Source organism: Hyperolius riggenbachi, chromosome 12 (genome assembly GCF_040937935.1).
Source record: "Hyperolius riggenbachi isolate aHypRig1 chromosome 12, aHypRig1.pri, whole genome shotgun sequence".
NCBI classification, from domain to species: domain Eukaryota; kingdom Metazoa; phylum Chordata; class Amphibia; order Anura; family Hyperoliidae; genus Hyperolius; species Hyperolius riggenbachi.
The window spans coordinates 105,305,451-105,322,677 of NC_090657.1; the positions used below are offsets into that span (position 1 = coordinate 105,305,451).

General features: G+C 44.4%; 1 protein-coding gene across 1 annotated transcript in view; it reads left to right on the top strand.

Annotated features, from left to right (window-relative positions):
• The window catches only part of SKAP1 (src kinase associated phosphoprotein 1), an 827,172-nt gene that overhangs the window by 45,318 nt on the left and 764,627 nt on the right, over positions 1-17,227 (top strand). The window contains exon 2 of the mRNA XM_068262705.1: positions 16,520-16,625. Coding sequence (XP_068118806.1) covers positions 16,520-16,625 — 106 coding nt within the window. The remainder of the gene's footprint in view (positions 1-16,519; positions 16,626-17,227) is intronic.

Genomic DNA, 17,227 nt, shown 5'->3' on the forward strand with positions numbered 1-17,227 from the left:
ATACAGCGTCATCCATGCGAATTCGCATGAAAATTCGCATTGCACCGCATGCGAAATTCGCATCCGCATGCAAATTTTTACCGCGGCGATTCGCACCGCACAAGTGGAAATGCAGCCTAAAGCTACCCGAATGCACAGAGTCAGTGGATGGTTATACCAAGTCCAGAACAGTAAGGTTCCAGAAACTGGCACATGAGAATCGGAGGCAGATCCGTGCATTCTAGTGGCCACTTTGTATTTTGTTTGCACTTTAGATTAGCCATTACAGTTGAGAAAATAATGTATTAAAATTGGCTACATGTACTACAGTACGTAATTGCCCAGTCATTTTTTATCTGTATTGGGATGATGTAGATGACAAAAACAGGATGACATTTTGACCTGTTTGTGAACTTATAAGGAAGAAAAAGAGCAGAATGAAGCCCTTTATTGGCTTTGCCATCAATTTTTATCTCATTAAAGAAAGGCCTGAATGTGAACAGCAGTTCCCTCTTCTTCACCATATTTTATTGAAGAATTATGGTCCGTCGCAAGTATTCTGCAAGCTGCATTGCTGATAGTGGTAAACGCCACTGAATGGTTTTGCTAAACCCTCTGAAAACTGCTTGAATTATTTAGACTTTGTGATGAGATTTTTTTAAGCTGATTTACCAGCTCTTTTATCCACAAAGGAGGGGAGACCAGATTATTACTATCTTCCTCCATTTATAATGCTGCAGCACATTATTAGTGCCGTAGATAAGAGGTGTACATTATAATTAGATTGGTGGCACGGTAAGCTGCGCAGGGCAGGAGAAGCTGCCTAGGTTTTCATGTAGATCTATAATCTTATACATTTTGGTGGTGCTGACTATTCGATTCAGTACGAAGTTGGCTCTTAAGGGTATCAGAGCTGGCTCACGGCACACAAACTTCTCAATTTTTGGGCCAGTCAAATGCATCCTCATCTGGATTTGCATTCCATCTTTCTGGAAGCCGCACACACCATCCCACCGCATGTGCACTATTTAATCAGCACTGGGGCCAATCACAGCGGGGTGAGCGGACACAGCCGCAGACGGTCACAGCTGGGGCAGGAGGGGGCATGTCCAGGATAGGAAATACAGACATACAGAGGCTGGCTTAGAAATTATTATAGCTTTATAAAACCAGGGCTGTGGAGTCGGTACAAAAATCATCCGACTCCGATTTCTTAGTTTATGAAACTTCCAACTCTTGACTCCAGGTGCCCAAGATTGCTCTGACTCCTCGACTCTGATTCCTTGTGCTGGGAATACACGAGTTGATCCGGCGGCTCGATTAGCTGCCGGATCGACTCCCGCTGCGTCCCTGCCGCCTTCCGGATCGATTCCCGATAGTCGCCGCGGGCGCTTCCTTATGTTCCGCTCGATTCCTCGCTATTGCACGCTCGCGGGGATCGATCGGGGAATCGATCCGGCGGGTCATCGAACCTGTCGGAAATTATCAATCGAGCCATCAGCGGCTCGATTGATAAGGGCGCATCGATGATGCCTAGCATAAGTCTTTTATGCCTAGTACACACCATACAATTGTCTGTAATGCTGGGATTACACCATACAATTTTATGTTGGATTCTTCTGTTAGAATGCATAATTAGATTATTTTCTGTAGAGAATGGTCATGATCTCTGGTGCATTGTCTTCTGGTCATCTCCTGCTGAGTAGAACAATGCCTAATTGCAGTTGGCTGATGGTGTAATGGTTAAGGGCTCTGCCTCTGACACAGGAGACCAGGGTTCGAATCTCGGCTCTGCCTGTTCAGTAAGCCAGCACTAATTCAGTAGGAGACCTTTGGCAAGTCTCCCTTACACTGCTACTGCCAATAGAGCGCGCCCTAGTGGCTGCTGCTCTGCTCTGGCGCTTTGAGTCCGCAAGGAGAAAAGCGCAATATAAATGTTATTTGTCTTGTCTTGTCTTGTCTAATTGCTAGGCAGATAGATGGTAAGATAGATACATTTCCAGCATGTTGAACTTAAGCTGGCCATACACTGGCCCGATTTGCCGCCGATTCGACAGCAGCTCGTGATGATTTGTTGACTTGTACACACTGGTGCGATGCGTTTTTAGAAAAACGCAATCGCAGTGCCTGCTGCGCTTTTTTAAGCGCAGCGCATGAAAAACGCATTAAAAACGCATGCGCTTGCGTTTTTGCCTGCGTTTTTCAGAAGTCAGTATCCCAGAAGACTCTGCAATCTCCTGATTCCTGTTGAAATGTAAACTAGAAAAAAAACAAAGGATTCTTTAGCCAATCAGCAATTACAAGAAAAACGCAAACGCAGGCAAAAGCGCATGCGTTTTTAAAACTACATGCACTTTAAAAACGCATGCGCTTGCGATTTTGCTTGCGTTTTTCAGTGTGTACAGGCCCTAATTACAGAAAATCTAACAGAAAAATCTAACAGAAAATTGTATGGTGTGTACTAGGCTTACTTTCCACAGCTGTGGATTTAGTACAAAAATTCCTGTCCAGACAGGAAGCAAGGAAATATCCTTTCGAAGAGTGATAGAGAGAGAGAGAGAGAGCAACAAATGACATTGTTGTACAGTTGGAAAGACTAAGTATCTCTGACTAGTGTAAATTGCTCTTTCCTGTGGACTATCAGTTTTATACTAAAGCTGTGAGATTCCATGTTTGTTCCCAGAATCAGGAAGTCAGGGAATGTCTCTCTAGAGGAGACTTCGACAGCAATTGAAAACCAAATCTTTTACCTTTTTTCCATGCTATCCAAAACTAAAAATGGTTCCTATAATTGGGCTTTAGCAGGGTCATGTGGCCCTAGAAAGGATTATAGCACCCCAGTTCTAGAATCCAGAGGCTGAGCAGTCAATGAGAAATAATTCAGAAGTTTGTAAAAATAAGAAAATATACAGTACAGTCAAAAAATTAAAATGAACTGAGATCATTGGGGTGGATGTTTTCTATTCTGACTTTATCTTAAAGGAAACTGAAGCAAGAGGGATATGGAGGCTGCCATGTTTCCTTTATAAGCAATACCAGTTGCCTGGCTGTCCTATTGATCCTCTGCCTCTAATACTCTATAGACCCTGAACAAGCATATGCATATAAGGTGTTTTTGACAGTATTGTCATATCTGACAATATCAGCTGTATTCTTGTTTCTGGTGCTATTCAGACACTTCTGCAGCCAAATAGATCAGCAGGGCTGCCAGACAACAGGTATTGTTTAAGAGGAAATAAATATGGCAGTCCCCATATACTTCTCACTTCAGTTGTCCTTTAAATAATAGAGAGTGGTGCCTGGCAAAAAAAAGGGTTGGGCTTTGAATTTAAAATGACTGTGTAGATAGGGGATATTTAGCTTACAGTATTTCCTTTTAAACAATGAATGCCTTCTGGTTGTCCTTATACTGTCTCCGAACAAGTATGCAGATCAGGTATTGTAATTACAGTGTAACCACATTACCTGCGCTTATTTCAGGTGTATGATTAGCGCACTACCAAAGCTGTGGAGATCAGCAGGACTGCCAATGCAACTGGTTTTGTTCGAAAGAGACTGAATATAGCAGCCTTCATATCTGTCTCATTACAGTCACTTTACTTGCTCCATTTTCCCCACACATGAATTTAGATCTGAAATGACAGCCTGTTGCAATCAAAAGGCTTTTACTGATTCACCCATGGGAAAAAAATTGTCTCTGCAGAATTTTTCCGTAGATCACATTTGAATCTATTGGCACAGCAGATTGTTTCAGATGCTAATTTGCATCAGCTTGGGTGCATCGGTTGTCTCCCATATGGACAGGGCAGCACTAAAGTAGAAATGTAGCCTGTGGGTTTCTGTAGTGTGCACTTGGAATGCAAGGTCTCCTCTAAGGGCTCTTTCACACTAAGACGATGCGTTTCATGCGACGTTAAAGTTGCATAACGTGCCCCTAATGCAACGCATGTTAGTATTGAAGTTGGACGTTATATAGAGCCGCGTTATGCGTCTCTTGATGCGTCCGTGATGCGTACTTTTTGACGCATACTATCAAGTGAAAACTGCGCATGCGGCATATAAAAATAAAATAAAATACTGAGCATGTGCAAACATCCGAACGCAGCCACATACGAGTATAACGCACAGCATGCTGCACTTTCATTGAACGTGCAGCGTTATACTCCAACGCAACGTGGACACAGTGAACAGCCCATTGATTTTTCATTGCTGTGGGTTGGGCTGCGTTACAGGCTGCACTAACGTGCGCCTGTAATGTCCCACTGTGAAAGCAGCCTAAATGAACAGAAATCTAAGAATCACATAGTTATGTGCAGCCAACACAAGGTAATGATGGACAATATAACTTTCCCCAAAAGATGTCTTGTAAAGTGCACCTGGAGCCTTGTAAGGAAAAAAAGTTGCAGTATTTACCTTGGTAGACTCTGGATGGTCCTGAGGCTTCCCAGATTCTCTTCCACACCACCTTTCCAGTGAAGGTTCCCTTTAAATGTATTCAACTCCAGCTAGTCAAATAAGTTTCTTCCGAGTGCGACCCGACTGGGCATGTGCGAATAAGGTTCTTGCATGAACCAACCCGTGCACAGCTTTTCTCCTCTGTGCAGAGCGCTATGTTTTACTGGTTATGTGTGTATTTGGGTATGCGCATCCCCAGTCAAACTTATTATGCTGGCTCAAGTTTCGAGGGACCTTTCGCTGCAGTGTTCTCCCCGGGCTCTTTTAGCTGTGTGCTCCACCTAGCTAGTTTTAGTGAGCACCTGGCTGTTATCAGCTCACCTCCTCCTATGCTATAAGCAGAGTTGCACACAGAAACAACTGCCCTGGATTCTCTTATCTCGCCCCACCCGGCTACCTTTTCATGCCACCCAGCTGGAAAAAAAATCTGGGGAGAACACTGCACTGGAACACTGGAGTGTAAGAGGAACATAAAAAAAACTGCTATTACCAAGTCACCATTTTTTTCCCAGTACCATTTTTAAGGGCCCATTCACACCTAGAAACGCAAAACGCCAGCGATTTTTGCCGGCGTTTTGCGCAAGTGATTTTTTCAGTAGAAAAATCACTGAACACTGCGGCGATTTTTCCGCGATCGCGTTTAGCGTTTTTCAAGCACTGAAACGCGAACGGCGGGAAATCGCCTGAAAATGGTGCAGGAGACGCGTTTGCGTATCACGATTTTGGACAATTAGCACAAAACGCTCAAGTAAGAACGTGCCCATAGGGTTTTATTACACTAGCGCTTTTAAAAAGCGCTAGCGTTTGAGCGTTTTGACAAAATCGCGGCAAAACGCTCTAGTGTGAATGGGCCCTAAATGTTGTGCATACACAGTGGGGAAAAATGCAGGGCTGTGGAGTCCTGTCCAAAAATCCCCTGACTCCGACTCCTCAGTTTAGGATTCCAATGACTCCGACTCCTCGACTCCAACTCCTCTAATTTGCATATTACAATTTTGTTGATTAACAGTATGTAATGTGAAATTCGTCTCTTAACGGCCAACGCTTAGAAACTTTACAAGACAACTGAAGTGAGAAGGATATGTAGACTACTATATTTATTCCCTTTAGACTAAAACTAGTCCTTGGTAAGAGTACTTGTAAAAGGTACAGAGCGGAACAAAGAACATCTATCAGGCCCTAGGCAATGTAACTGTGGGTACATGTAAGAATGATGTGCAGGTACTCTGCAGGGGAATGAGGAGATTCTTCCTCTATTACACATTCTTCATGCACAATCTGAACAAGGTTTATGGGTGATAGACAACACCTCTGTGTTCAATGTGCACAACATTCTCAGTGGATTCCCTGCAGCTCTGTGGGGAGAGCATATGTAGAGTATAGTACTACTGTGTAACAAAGTAAACCTGAGACAGATGAAATTAAAGTTTTATACATACCTGGGGCTTCCTCCAGCCCCCTTCAGGCTAATCAGTCCCTCGCTGTCCTCCTCCGCCACCTGGATCTTCTGCTATAAGTCCAGGTTCTTGAGCCAGTCTGGTGTAGTGCGCATGCACACACTCCGCTGCCGGGAGCGTACTACACCTGCGCAGCACTATTGCGTAATTGCAGAACGCTCCTGGCTGTGGAAGCGGCACGTAGCCAGACTGCTCTGACTGGCTGAATTGCCAGGACTCCTAGCAGAAGATCCAGGTGGTGGAGGAGGACAGCGAGAGACTGATTAGCCTGAAGGGGGCTGGAGGAAGCCCCAGGTATGTATAACACTTTTCTTTTCATCCATCTCAGGTACCCTTTAATTTGTAGTCACCAAACCAAATTTTAACATATCAAATTATTTGATTTCATGAGCAAAGAGAGTGCATACATTTGCATAAACCGGCATCAATGCAGAATTATTTCCATCTCATTGACCATCTCTATTAGTGACATGGCTACACATCAGGCTTTATACTTACAGCATAGATGTTATTTCGTATATATATAAGATTTTCCTGTGTACACATCATATATACTATACAGTCACAATCAGATGTGTATATCTGACTTTAAAAATACGTGGACTGCTTTATTGAAGCAGAACAAGTAACTAATTTTGATTGGTTTATTTCATTTTTGTGGACTGAACACAGCTATTACTGTATATATACTGTATATATACATTATTTTTAATGACTATTATCTGAGAAATAGAACATTTTATCGTATTTTCTATTTTAATTACAGTTACATATTCATTAGGAGTCGGAGTCGGTGCATTTTTTTCCGACTCCAGGCACCCAAAATTGCTCCGACTCCACAGCCCTGGAAAAATGTGTACCATGCATCACTCTAGTTATGATTAACCACTCTCCGACCGCCCACTACCTATGAGCGTCGGCAAAGTGGCTCCCCCATGACCGCATGACGCCGATCGGCAGCGGCACTTGGGGGACTAATTAGCTGGGGATCGCGCGCATAGATGTGGGCGCATTCGCCGGCATTAGGCTCCACCCACTGCCGACGTCAACCCCTCAGCCAGTTAGCAGCGCCGATGGGTTTTACCCCCCCCCCACCGATCACCCCCTCAGACCACTGTTTGCACCCAATCACCCCCCTAATCACCCACCAATTACCCCCTGTCACTCCCTGGGGACACTTTGAGTCCCCAGGGAGAAAAGCGCTATATAAATATTATTGTTATTGTTGTTATCTGTCAACGCTATATTTTAGATTGGGTCCTAAACTGCCCCCTGGGGGCTCCTGATCACACCCTCAGATCCTCCCCACACCCCCCCCCCCTGTGTACTGTATACATCTATTCTCCCCTGTAATCACCGACTGATCACCTGTCAATCACCCCTTCACCACCTGTCACTGCCACTTATCAGATCAGACCCTAACCTGCCCCTTGCGGGCAACTGATCACCCGCCCACACTCTCAGATCGCCCGCAGACCCGCCCTCAGATCACCTCCCAAGTGCATTGTTTACATCTGTTCTCCCCTCTAACCACCCACTGATCACCCATCAATCACCCCGTCGCTGCTACCCATCAGATCAGACCCTAATCTGTCCCTTGCGGGCACCCAATTACCCGCCCACACCCTCAGATCGCCCTCAGACACCCCCCCCCCCCCCCCGATCACCTCGCCAGTGCATTGCATCACACCCTGATCACCTATCAATCACCCCGTCACCACCTGTCACTGCTAACCATCAGATCAGACCCTAATTTGCCCCTTGCGAGCACCCAAACACCCGCCCACACTCTCAGATCGCAATCAGACAGGTGGTGACGGGGTGATTGATGGGTGATCAGTGGGTGATTAGAGGGGAGAACAGATGTAAATGATGCACTGAGGAGGTGTTCAGGGGGATCACCTCCCCAGTGCATTATTTACATCTTTTCTCCCCTCTAATCACCCATCAATCACCCCCGTCACCACCTGTCACTGCTACCCATCATACGCATCAGATCAGACCCTCATCTGCCCCTTGCGGGCACCCAATGACCTGCCCACACCCTCAGATCGCCCTCAGACCCCCTTCCGATCACCTCCCCGGTGCATTGCTTGCATCTATTCCCCCCTCTATTCACACCCAGAGACATCCGTCAATCACCTTCTGTCACCACTTGTCACCCCCTAGCACACCTACCTATCAGATCAGGCCCTAATTTGCCCCGTGTGGGCTCCTGATCACTCGGCCAAACCCTCAGATCCCCCTCAGAGCCCCTTCCCATCACCTCCCCAGTGCATTGATTGCATCTATTCTCCCCTCTAATCAGCCCCTGAGACACCCATCAATCACCCCCTGTCACCACCTGTCACTGCTACCCATCAGATCAGACCCTAATCTGCTCCTTGTGGGCACCCAATCACCCGCCCACACCCTCAGATCGCCCTCAGTCCCCCCCTGATCACCTCCACAGTGCATTGATTGCATCTATTCTCCCATCTAATCACACCCTGAGACACCCATCAATCACCTCCTGTCACCCCCTTGCACACATACCCATCAGATCAGGCCCTAATTTGCCCTGTGTGGGCTCCTGATCTCGGCCAAACCCTCAGATCCCCCTCAGACCTTCTTCACATCACCTCCCCAGTGCATTGATTGCATCTATTCCCCTCTCTAATCACCCCCTGAGACACCCATCAATCACCTCCTGTCACCCCCTAGTACTCCTATCCATCAGATCAGGCCCTAATCTGCCCCCCTGCAGGCTTCTGATCACCCGGCCAAAACCTCACCCGCCCCACCGCAGTGACAACATATTTTTTTTCCTGATCACTGCAAGAAACACTGCACAATAACTGTGGGGCTGTAAAGATCAGTTTTGATTTTTTTTTTAATCAAAACTCAGTGACCACAGCTTTCTACTTCACAAGTACTCCTTTTTGCTAGGTAGGTGCTCTTTTTCTTTTCCTGGGTAGTCTCAGAGGAATACCCCCTAAATTTAGCAGTCCACCATGGCAAAAAAAGGTATTCCGCTGAAGAGGCCGCCGAGATTCTAGCCCAGTGGGGTGAGTGCGATTGGGAAGCCTCATCCGGGTCAGAATACGAACCGGTGAACAGCAGTGGCTCTCTGACAGATAGCAATGACGAGGTTGAGGTTCTGGCTAGAGCCAGGCATACCACACCTCGTCACTGGACCACAGGATCAGACTCAAGGGCAGCAGAGTGGTGCTAGCGCTGATCCGAGTTTTCTTGGTGAGGCATGCACCAGCAGCGTAGCATCTCCTGGACCTAGCACCAGTACTACCGTAGACCCTGGTGAAGTGGTGAGCACCAGCATGGTAGTAGAAACTGGTTCGGTGGCACGTGCATTAAGACCCGAGTCGCAGCCACCAGCAAAACGGGCCCGTACTACCTATTCTCTTCCAGAGACTCTCGCCGCACCCGTACTGCCCCCTTTCACCACCCAGTCTGGAGTCCAGGTGGAGACAGATAATCTAGGATTGACCCTAGACTTTTTTCATCTGTTCTGCACCGTGGATCTCTACGACTTAATTGTGGCTGAGACCAACCGTTATGCCACACAATACGCAACCGCCAATCCGAGAAGCTGCCATGCCCAGCCTTTTCGGTGGAAACCACTCCAAGTTTCCAAACTTAACATTTTTTTGGGCCTTCTCCTTAACATGGGTCTAGTCAAAAAGAATGTATTGCGGTCTTATTGGTCTATGCACCCAATACATCACATGTATGCCATGCTGCCATGTCCAGGTCACGATTTGAGAACATCCTGCGCTTCCTGCACTACAGTCACTGTCATCTAAGAGGCCACCTGCTTATGACCGGTTCCACAAAATTGGGCCCCTCCTAGACCACCTGTCATCAAAATTTGCAGATGCTTATACCCCTGAACAGTCATTTTGAGACATTTGGTTTCCAGACTACTTCTTACGGTTTTGGGCCCCTAAAATGCCAGGGCAGTATAGGCACCCCACAAGTGACCCCATTTTAGAAAGAAGACACTCCAACGTATTCCGTTAGGTGTATGATGAGTTCATAGAAGATTTTATTTTTTGTCACAAGTTGGTGGAAAATGGCACTTTGTGAAAAAAAAACAATAAAAATCAATTTCCGCTAACTTGTGACAAAAAATAAAATCTTCTATGAACTCACTATACTCCTAATGGAATAACTTGGCGTGTCGTCTTTCTAAAATGGGGTCACTTGTGGGGTTCCTATACTGCCCTGGCATTTTAGGGGCCCTTAAACCATGAGGAGTAGTCTGGAAATCAAATGCCTCAAAATGACCTGTGAGATCCTCATAGGACTTTGGGCCCCTTAGCGCACCCAGGCTGCAAAAAAGTGTCACACAGAGAAATATCTCTGTAAATGGACAATTGTGTGTAAAAATAAATAAATAAATACATTCTCATTTACAGAGATATTTCTCCCACCCAGCATGGGTATGTGTAAAAATACACCCCAAAACACATTATACTATTTCTCCTGAGTACGGCGATACCACGTGTGACAATTTTTTGCAGCCTAACTGCGCTAAGGGGCCCAAAGTCCTATGAGCACCTTTAGGCTTTACAGGGGTGCTTACAATTTAGTACCCCCCAAAATGCCAGGACAGTAAACACACCCCACAAATGATCCCAGTTTGGAAAGTAGACACCCCAAAGTATTTAGAGAGGGGCATGGTGAGTCCGTGGCAGATTTCATTTTTTTTGTCACAAGTTAGCAGAAATGGAAACTTTTAAAAAGTGTCATTTTCCTCTAACTTGTGACAAAAAATCAAATCTTCTATGAACTCACCATGCCTCTCAGTGAATACTTTGGGATGTCTTCTTTCCAAAATGCGGTCATTTGGGGGGTATTTATACTATCCTGGAATTCTAGCACTTCATGAAACATGACAGGTGCTCAGAAAAGTCAGAGATGCTGGAAAATGGAAAAATTCACTTTTTGAACCATAGTTTGTAAACGCTATAACTTTTACACAAACAAAAAAAATCCAATAAGTGTCTATTTATTGATCATACATGTAGCACGATAAATTTAGACAAAAATGTATATATAAATTTTACTTTATTTGAAAAAGGTCAGCACAGAAAGTTAAAAAAATAATTTTGTTTACAAAATTCATGTCTTTTTTGATGAATATAATAAAACTAAAAATCACAGCAGCAATCAAATAGCACCAAAAGAAAGCTGTATTAGTGACAAGAAAAGGAGGTAAAATTCATTTAGATAGTACGTTGTATGACCGAGCAATAAACTGTTAAAGCTGCAGTTGTCTGAATGGAAAAAAAGTGTCTGGTCCTTAACAATAACAACAATAACAATAATATTTATATAGCGCTTTTCTCCCTGGGGACTCAAAGCGCTGCGACCCTGCATTATGCAGTCTCAAAGGCTCGGGAAAAGAGGTGAGTTTTTAGCCTTTTTTTAAAGCTGTCCAGAGAAGTAGCCTCTCGTACTGATTGTGGAAGTGAGTTCCATAGAGTAGGGGCTGCGTAGGAAAAGGCCCGAGCACCAAATGTTAAGTGTATCCTGGGAATAACCAGCTTCATCTTGTTGGCAGAGCGGAGGGTCGGTGAAGGGGCATAAAGTTCCAATAGATCCGCTATGTATTTGGGTCCCATGTGGTGTAGAGCCTTGAATGTCAGCAGGCAGATCTTAAAATTGATTCTCCATTTTACTGGCAACCAGTGAAGAGTTTGCAGTACTGGGGTGATGTGTGAGCTGCGGGGGGCATTGGCTAGGAGTCTGGCTGCAGCATTCTGTACTAGCTGTAAGGGGCGCAGAGCCTTATCTGTAGATCCGATGAACAGGGCGTTGCAGTAGTCTAGGCGGGAGGATACAAATGCATGAACCAGGGCAGGTAGGTCTTCAGCTGGGATAAGGTGTTTGATTTTCGCTATATTTCTTAGATGGAAGAAGGAAGACTTGACGACAGCTGATACCTGCTGTCTGAGTTTTAGATTTCCATCCAGGATCACCCCAAGGTTTCGCACAGAGTCTTTATACTGTACAGTATCTCCCCCAATTGCTAGTTTGAGGTGGTGAGCGTTTTGAACTTTATCCATCATGTGTGGACCACCTACCACCAACACCTCTGTTTTGTCAGAGTTCAGCCTCAGCCAGCTGGTGTTCATCCAATTTTGTAAATCCACTAGACACGCATTTATGGATGCTGATGGGTCTTGGGTGCCAGGCTTGAAGGATAGATACAGTTGTGTGTCATCTGCATAACAATGGTATCCTAGGCCATAGTTCTGGATTATTTTGCCCAGTGGGAGCATGTAGGCTGCAAAGAGTAATGGTGATAGTACAGAACCCTGTGGAACTCCATAGGCAAGTGGCACTGGATTAGAGTAGTGTGTGCCCAGACATACTTGCTGTGTCCTGCCAGATAGGAAGGTCTGAAACCATCTAAGAACAGTACCCCTTAGGCCACAGTAATTCTTCAGTCGCTGGATAAGAATTTCATGATCCACAGTATCAAATGCTGCTGACAAGTCAAGAAGAATCAGAACTGAGCAATCACCCTTGTCCCTTGCAGTAAGTAGATCATTCATTACTCGGACTAATGCTGTTTCAGTGCTGTGCCTTTTCCTGAATCCTGACTGAAAAGTATCAAAGATGTTGTTATCTGTAAGCCTGGCTTCTAGCTGGTTGGCGACTGCTTTCTCGATAACTTTTGATAGGAATGGTAAGTTCGCCACAGGTCTGTAGTTGGTTACAGAATCAGGATCTAGTGATGGTTTCTTCAGGAGGGATTTTATGATTGCTTTCTTTAGTTCTTCTGGGAAAAGAGGCGCTCATACCTGGACATAACCTGCTAATGTTTTTCTCCGTTTTGATTGCCTGATGATGCGGGAGCTTTACCCGTGAAACTCGTTGCATTACCTGGAGAATCCCCAATAAATTATACTGTTGTCTGTCAACGGCTCATTGGCTGGTCTTTGCTTAAGGGAGGTGAATCCACCCAAATCCCCCCCTTTTTTTAACACTTTTTAAAAATTAATTATTTTACACTGTTTGGCGCCTCTGCTGTTTGACGATTACATTGATTAAGTCCACCCTGGGTGGAGCGGTGTATCCCCAACTTTTTCCTGTCTACAGAGAGCGACATTTTAATACCTGAGTGGGGTCAGGCTATAATTCTCCCCACCTGCGTTTCAGTGGTTGCCTGTGTGGTAACCCAATTTTGTGAGTATATTTATTATCGATTACCTCTATTTCCAATTCTCCTGACATACTACACCATATCGGGCTCTCGGTCTCTTTCGTGTTCTTTGTAAGCTTAAGGGGTTTTAAGGCTGCAGTCCTTAACCCCCTTGCCGTTACAATTCTGGCGGCAAGGGGGCAGCGCAGCACTTTTAATTTTTTTTTTTTTTTTTTTTAAATCATGTAGCAAGCCCAGGGCTCGCTACATGATAGCCGCTGACAAGCGGCATCCCCCTATCCACTCTGATCGCCCTATCCACTCTGATCAGAGTAAGCAGGAAATCCCGTTCAGAACGGGATTTCCTGCTGGGCTTCCCCGGTCACTTCCCCGGGACGTCAGAGGGAATCCCGATCCACCCCTCAGCGCTGCCTGGCACTGATTGGCCAGGCTGCGCAAGGGGTCCGGAGGGGGGGCGTGCGGCGGGTAGCGGCGAATCTGGGGCGGCGAGCGGAAACTGCACGCAGCTAGCAAAGTGCTAGCTGAGTGCAGTAGAAATTTTTTTTTTAAAATCGGCCCAGCGGGGCCTGAGAAATCCTCCTACGCAGGTTACCCCGAGCTGAACTCGGGATAACCGGCAAGGAGGTTAAAGGATACCCGAACTGAAATGTGACATAATGAGATAGACGTGTGTATGTACAGTGCCTAGCACACAAATAACTATGCTGTGTTCCTTTTTTTTATTTCCCTGCCTGAAAGAGTTAAATATAAGGTATGCAAGTGGCTGACTCAGTCCTGACTCAGACAGGAAGTGACTACAGTGTGACCCTCACTGATAAGAAATTACAACTATAAAACACTTTCCTAGCAGAAAATGGCTCCTCAAAGCAAGAAACAGTTAAAAAAGGGGAATTTCTTATCAGTGAGGGTCACACTGTAGTCACTTCCTGTCTGAGTCAGGACTGAGTCAACCACTTACATACCTGATATTTAACTCCAGTGTTCTCCCCAGAATTTTTTTCCAGCTGGGTGGCATGAAATAGTAGCCGGGTGGCATGAAAAAGCAGCCGGGTGGGGCGAGATGAAAATGCAGGGCAACTCTGCTTACAGCATAGAAGGAGGTGAGGAGGTGAGCCGATGACAGCCGGGTGGTCACCAAAACTAGCCAGGTGGAGCACCCGGCTAAAAGAGCCGGGGGAGAACACTGAACTTTTTCAGGCAGTGAAAGAAAGAAAGGAACACAGCATAGTTATTTGTGTGCTAGGCACTGTACATACACATGTCTATCTCATTATGTCACATTTCAGTTCGGGTATCCTTTAAAGAGGAACTCCAGTGAAAATAATGTAGTAAAAAAAAGTGCTTCATTTTTTCCATAATTATGTATAAATGATTTAGTCAGTGTTTGCTCATTGTAAAATCTTTCCTCTCCCCGATTTACATTCTGACATTTATTACATGGTGACATTTTTACTGTGGTCAGGTTTTGTAGCTGCTCCTAGCTGTTTTGGCTGTTAGAGACAGCTGTAAACAGCTATTTCCTGTCTGTGAACCTTCTTACATTGTAACAAACTGCCAAAAGTACCTCGGTCACAGAGCTTCTTGTGGGAGGGGTTTCAGCACAAAATCAGTCATACAGCGCCCCCTGATGGTCTGTTGGTGAAAAGCATTATATTTCTCATGTAAAAGGGGGTATCAGCTACTGATTGGGATAAAGTTCAATTCTAGGTTTAAAAGATATCCGAGGTGAAAATAAGCTGATGAGAAAAACAATTGTATCTATCCTCCTCCTTCTAAAAATATATATATATGGTACTTATCCGTTAGCCGGGCACATCCGGCAGGTGGCGCTAATTACTATTCCCCCTCCCGGCCGACATGGATAGTAGGGAAAGATGTAACTCTGGAGTTTTTTCACCACCTGCCGGATGCGCCTGGCTAACGGATAAGTACTATATATATAATAATAATAATAAATAATAATTTTTATTTTTAGATATCCCACAGTTTTATTTTATATTAAAATCTAGTTTTTAAGTTTTTACTGTTTTATTGTCTCTGCTCAGTGATACCTTCACTGAAGTATGCTAGAGCTCAAATCTATGCATTATTGACCCTTTTTATTTCTTTCCTGCTCTCAGAAGCAATTTACCGACAGGAAAGTATTTTATGGCTGTAATTACTAATCATTGATGGTTATGCTATAGTCCAGTGTTTCTCAAACCTTTCCTCTTGACTTCAACGGTGCATATGCACCTCACCTATGCACAGGTGGGGTAATTAGTGTCTTAACTACATGGAATCCACCTAGCTGAGACACTAATTACCCCACCTATGCATAGGTGAGGTTACCTGCAAAACATACACCATTGGGAAATCAAAAGGGCATGTTTGAGAAACACTGCTATAGTCTGACCTGGGCAGAAACTGTCACTTGCATACCTGATTTTTAACTCTTTCAGGCAGAGGGGAAAAAAAAAGGACAAAATGCAGTATAGTCATTTGTGTGCTTGGCACTGTACATACCCATGTCTATCTAAATCACGTCACGTATCACCTTGGGTATCCTTTAACAAAATGCACATGAACTTCCAAGGCACAAAAGGGAGAGAGCCCTGCCCTTGCGAGCTTGCAATCTAAAGTAATAGGGCTTTAATGTGTTGTTCATTAGATTGTGATCCTTTTTAGGGACAGTGAGTGATGTGAATTATTCTAAGCTTGTAAAGTACTGCATATCTTGTTGGTGCTAGATAAATTCTTTGAAATAAATACTGTTAAAAAGGGAACTGTTTTATAAATACTTAGTTGCTGAGAAATTGGATGTCTTGAGAAAATAAATTGAAAATGTATTAAACACTATAAAATTCCCCTTCCTGGATATATATCATTTTGAATTTCAATGATTTGTGCCGTGCTAAATATTGACAAACAGACGTCCATGGACTGCACATGGTTCGGAGAAGCAGTTTACTGAACCACTAGTTACTACTTTTGCCCTTGGTCACTAGATGTTATAGCATTGTAATATTTCCCTTACTATCTGAAAACAGTCACCTGTCCTAAGTAATGAGTTGATGTAATGAGACATAGCCTGTCTACCATGTCACACTGCCTTCCCTAGCTCTAATGAGGTATCCACTCCAGTTGCAGAACATGATTAATAAGATCCCCAGAAATAGCAGTAAATCAGATTAGTATAAAAGATGGCTTCCAGCGTAAGACCTCTGTGATTGATCACGTTGTAGGCTTACCCAGTGAATATGCTTCACAAGCTATGCATGTCACACTAACGTTTGCATAGTTTGTAGTGCTTCTAATTTGTCAATTAGTCCCAGAAATGCTAATCCACCAATACTTATAAAAAATAAAGGAGAGCGATAAAGGAAAGACATTTATTTGTTACATAATAGGATGTAAATGCTTGTCACTGAGTATTGTAGATGCTGAATATTATGTGCTTGTGCTTCACTTTCAGATGCAGAGACTTTTCTGTCTGCAATGCTTCAGTATGAGAATGTGAGCGTCAGAGCAAGAGAACTCGGAGAGGAAATACTTAATGGTTTTAGCCTGGTTCGAAAAAGGTATGATTGCCTGCAAGAGCTGTGGTTGTGTGTCACACATTTCTTCCAACAAAGAGCTTATACACACACGTGTCATGCATTCTTACTGCTTCTCTAACATGCATTTACTGTCCTGTGCCATTACCTGCAATTGTTTCATGTAGCTCTCCAGCCTATTGCTTATGTGGTTTGTGAACACAGGTAACAGGAAAATGCTTCAAGCATGTAAAATAGAAGATGAAACCTCTAAAGTTATACTACAAAACATAAGGCCCCTTTCACACTTTAAACATGATGTTGGGAAGGAATTATCCTTCAACCACACCACAACATTTCCAAAAGGTCGCACTGTTACATTGAGGCCTCACTGCCCCTGTGAACACACATGAAGGAAGGGTATCCCTTATGTTATCCCGACAGCAATCAATGTGATAGCCCCATAGGATTATCCTGGCTTCTGTGGTGCAATGTGACGATTTTGTGCTATGCAACGGCGGAAATGTGAAAGGATCCTCAATGTTTTGCCAGTCTGTAGGAAGATACACATGTATTACTAGCAAAACATGATCTGGTGGAGCAATCAACTATAGACTCAATTCACAAAGCCTTACCACATTCAGTAA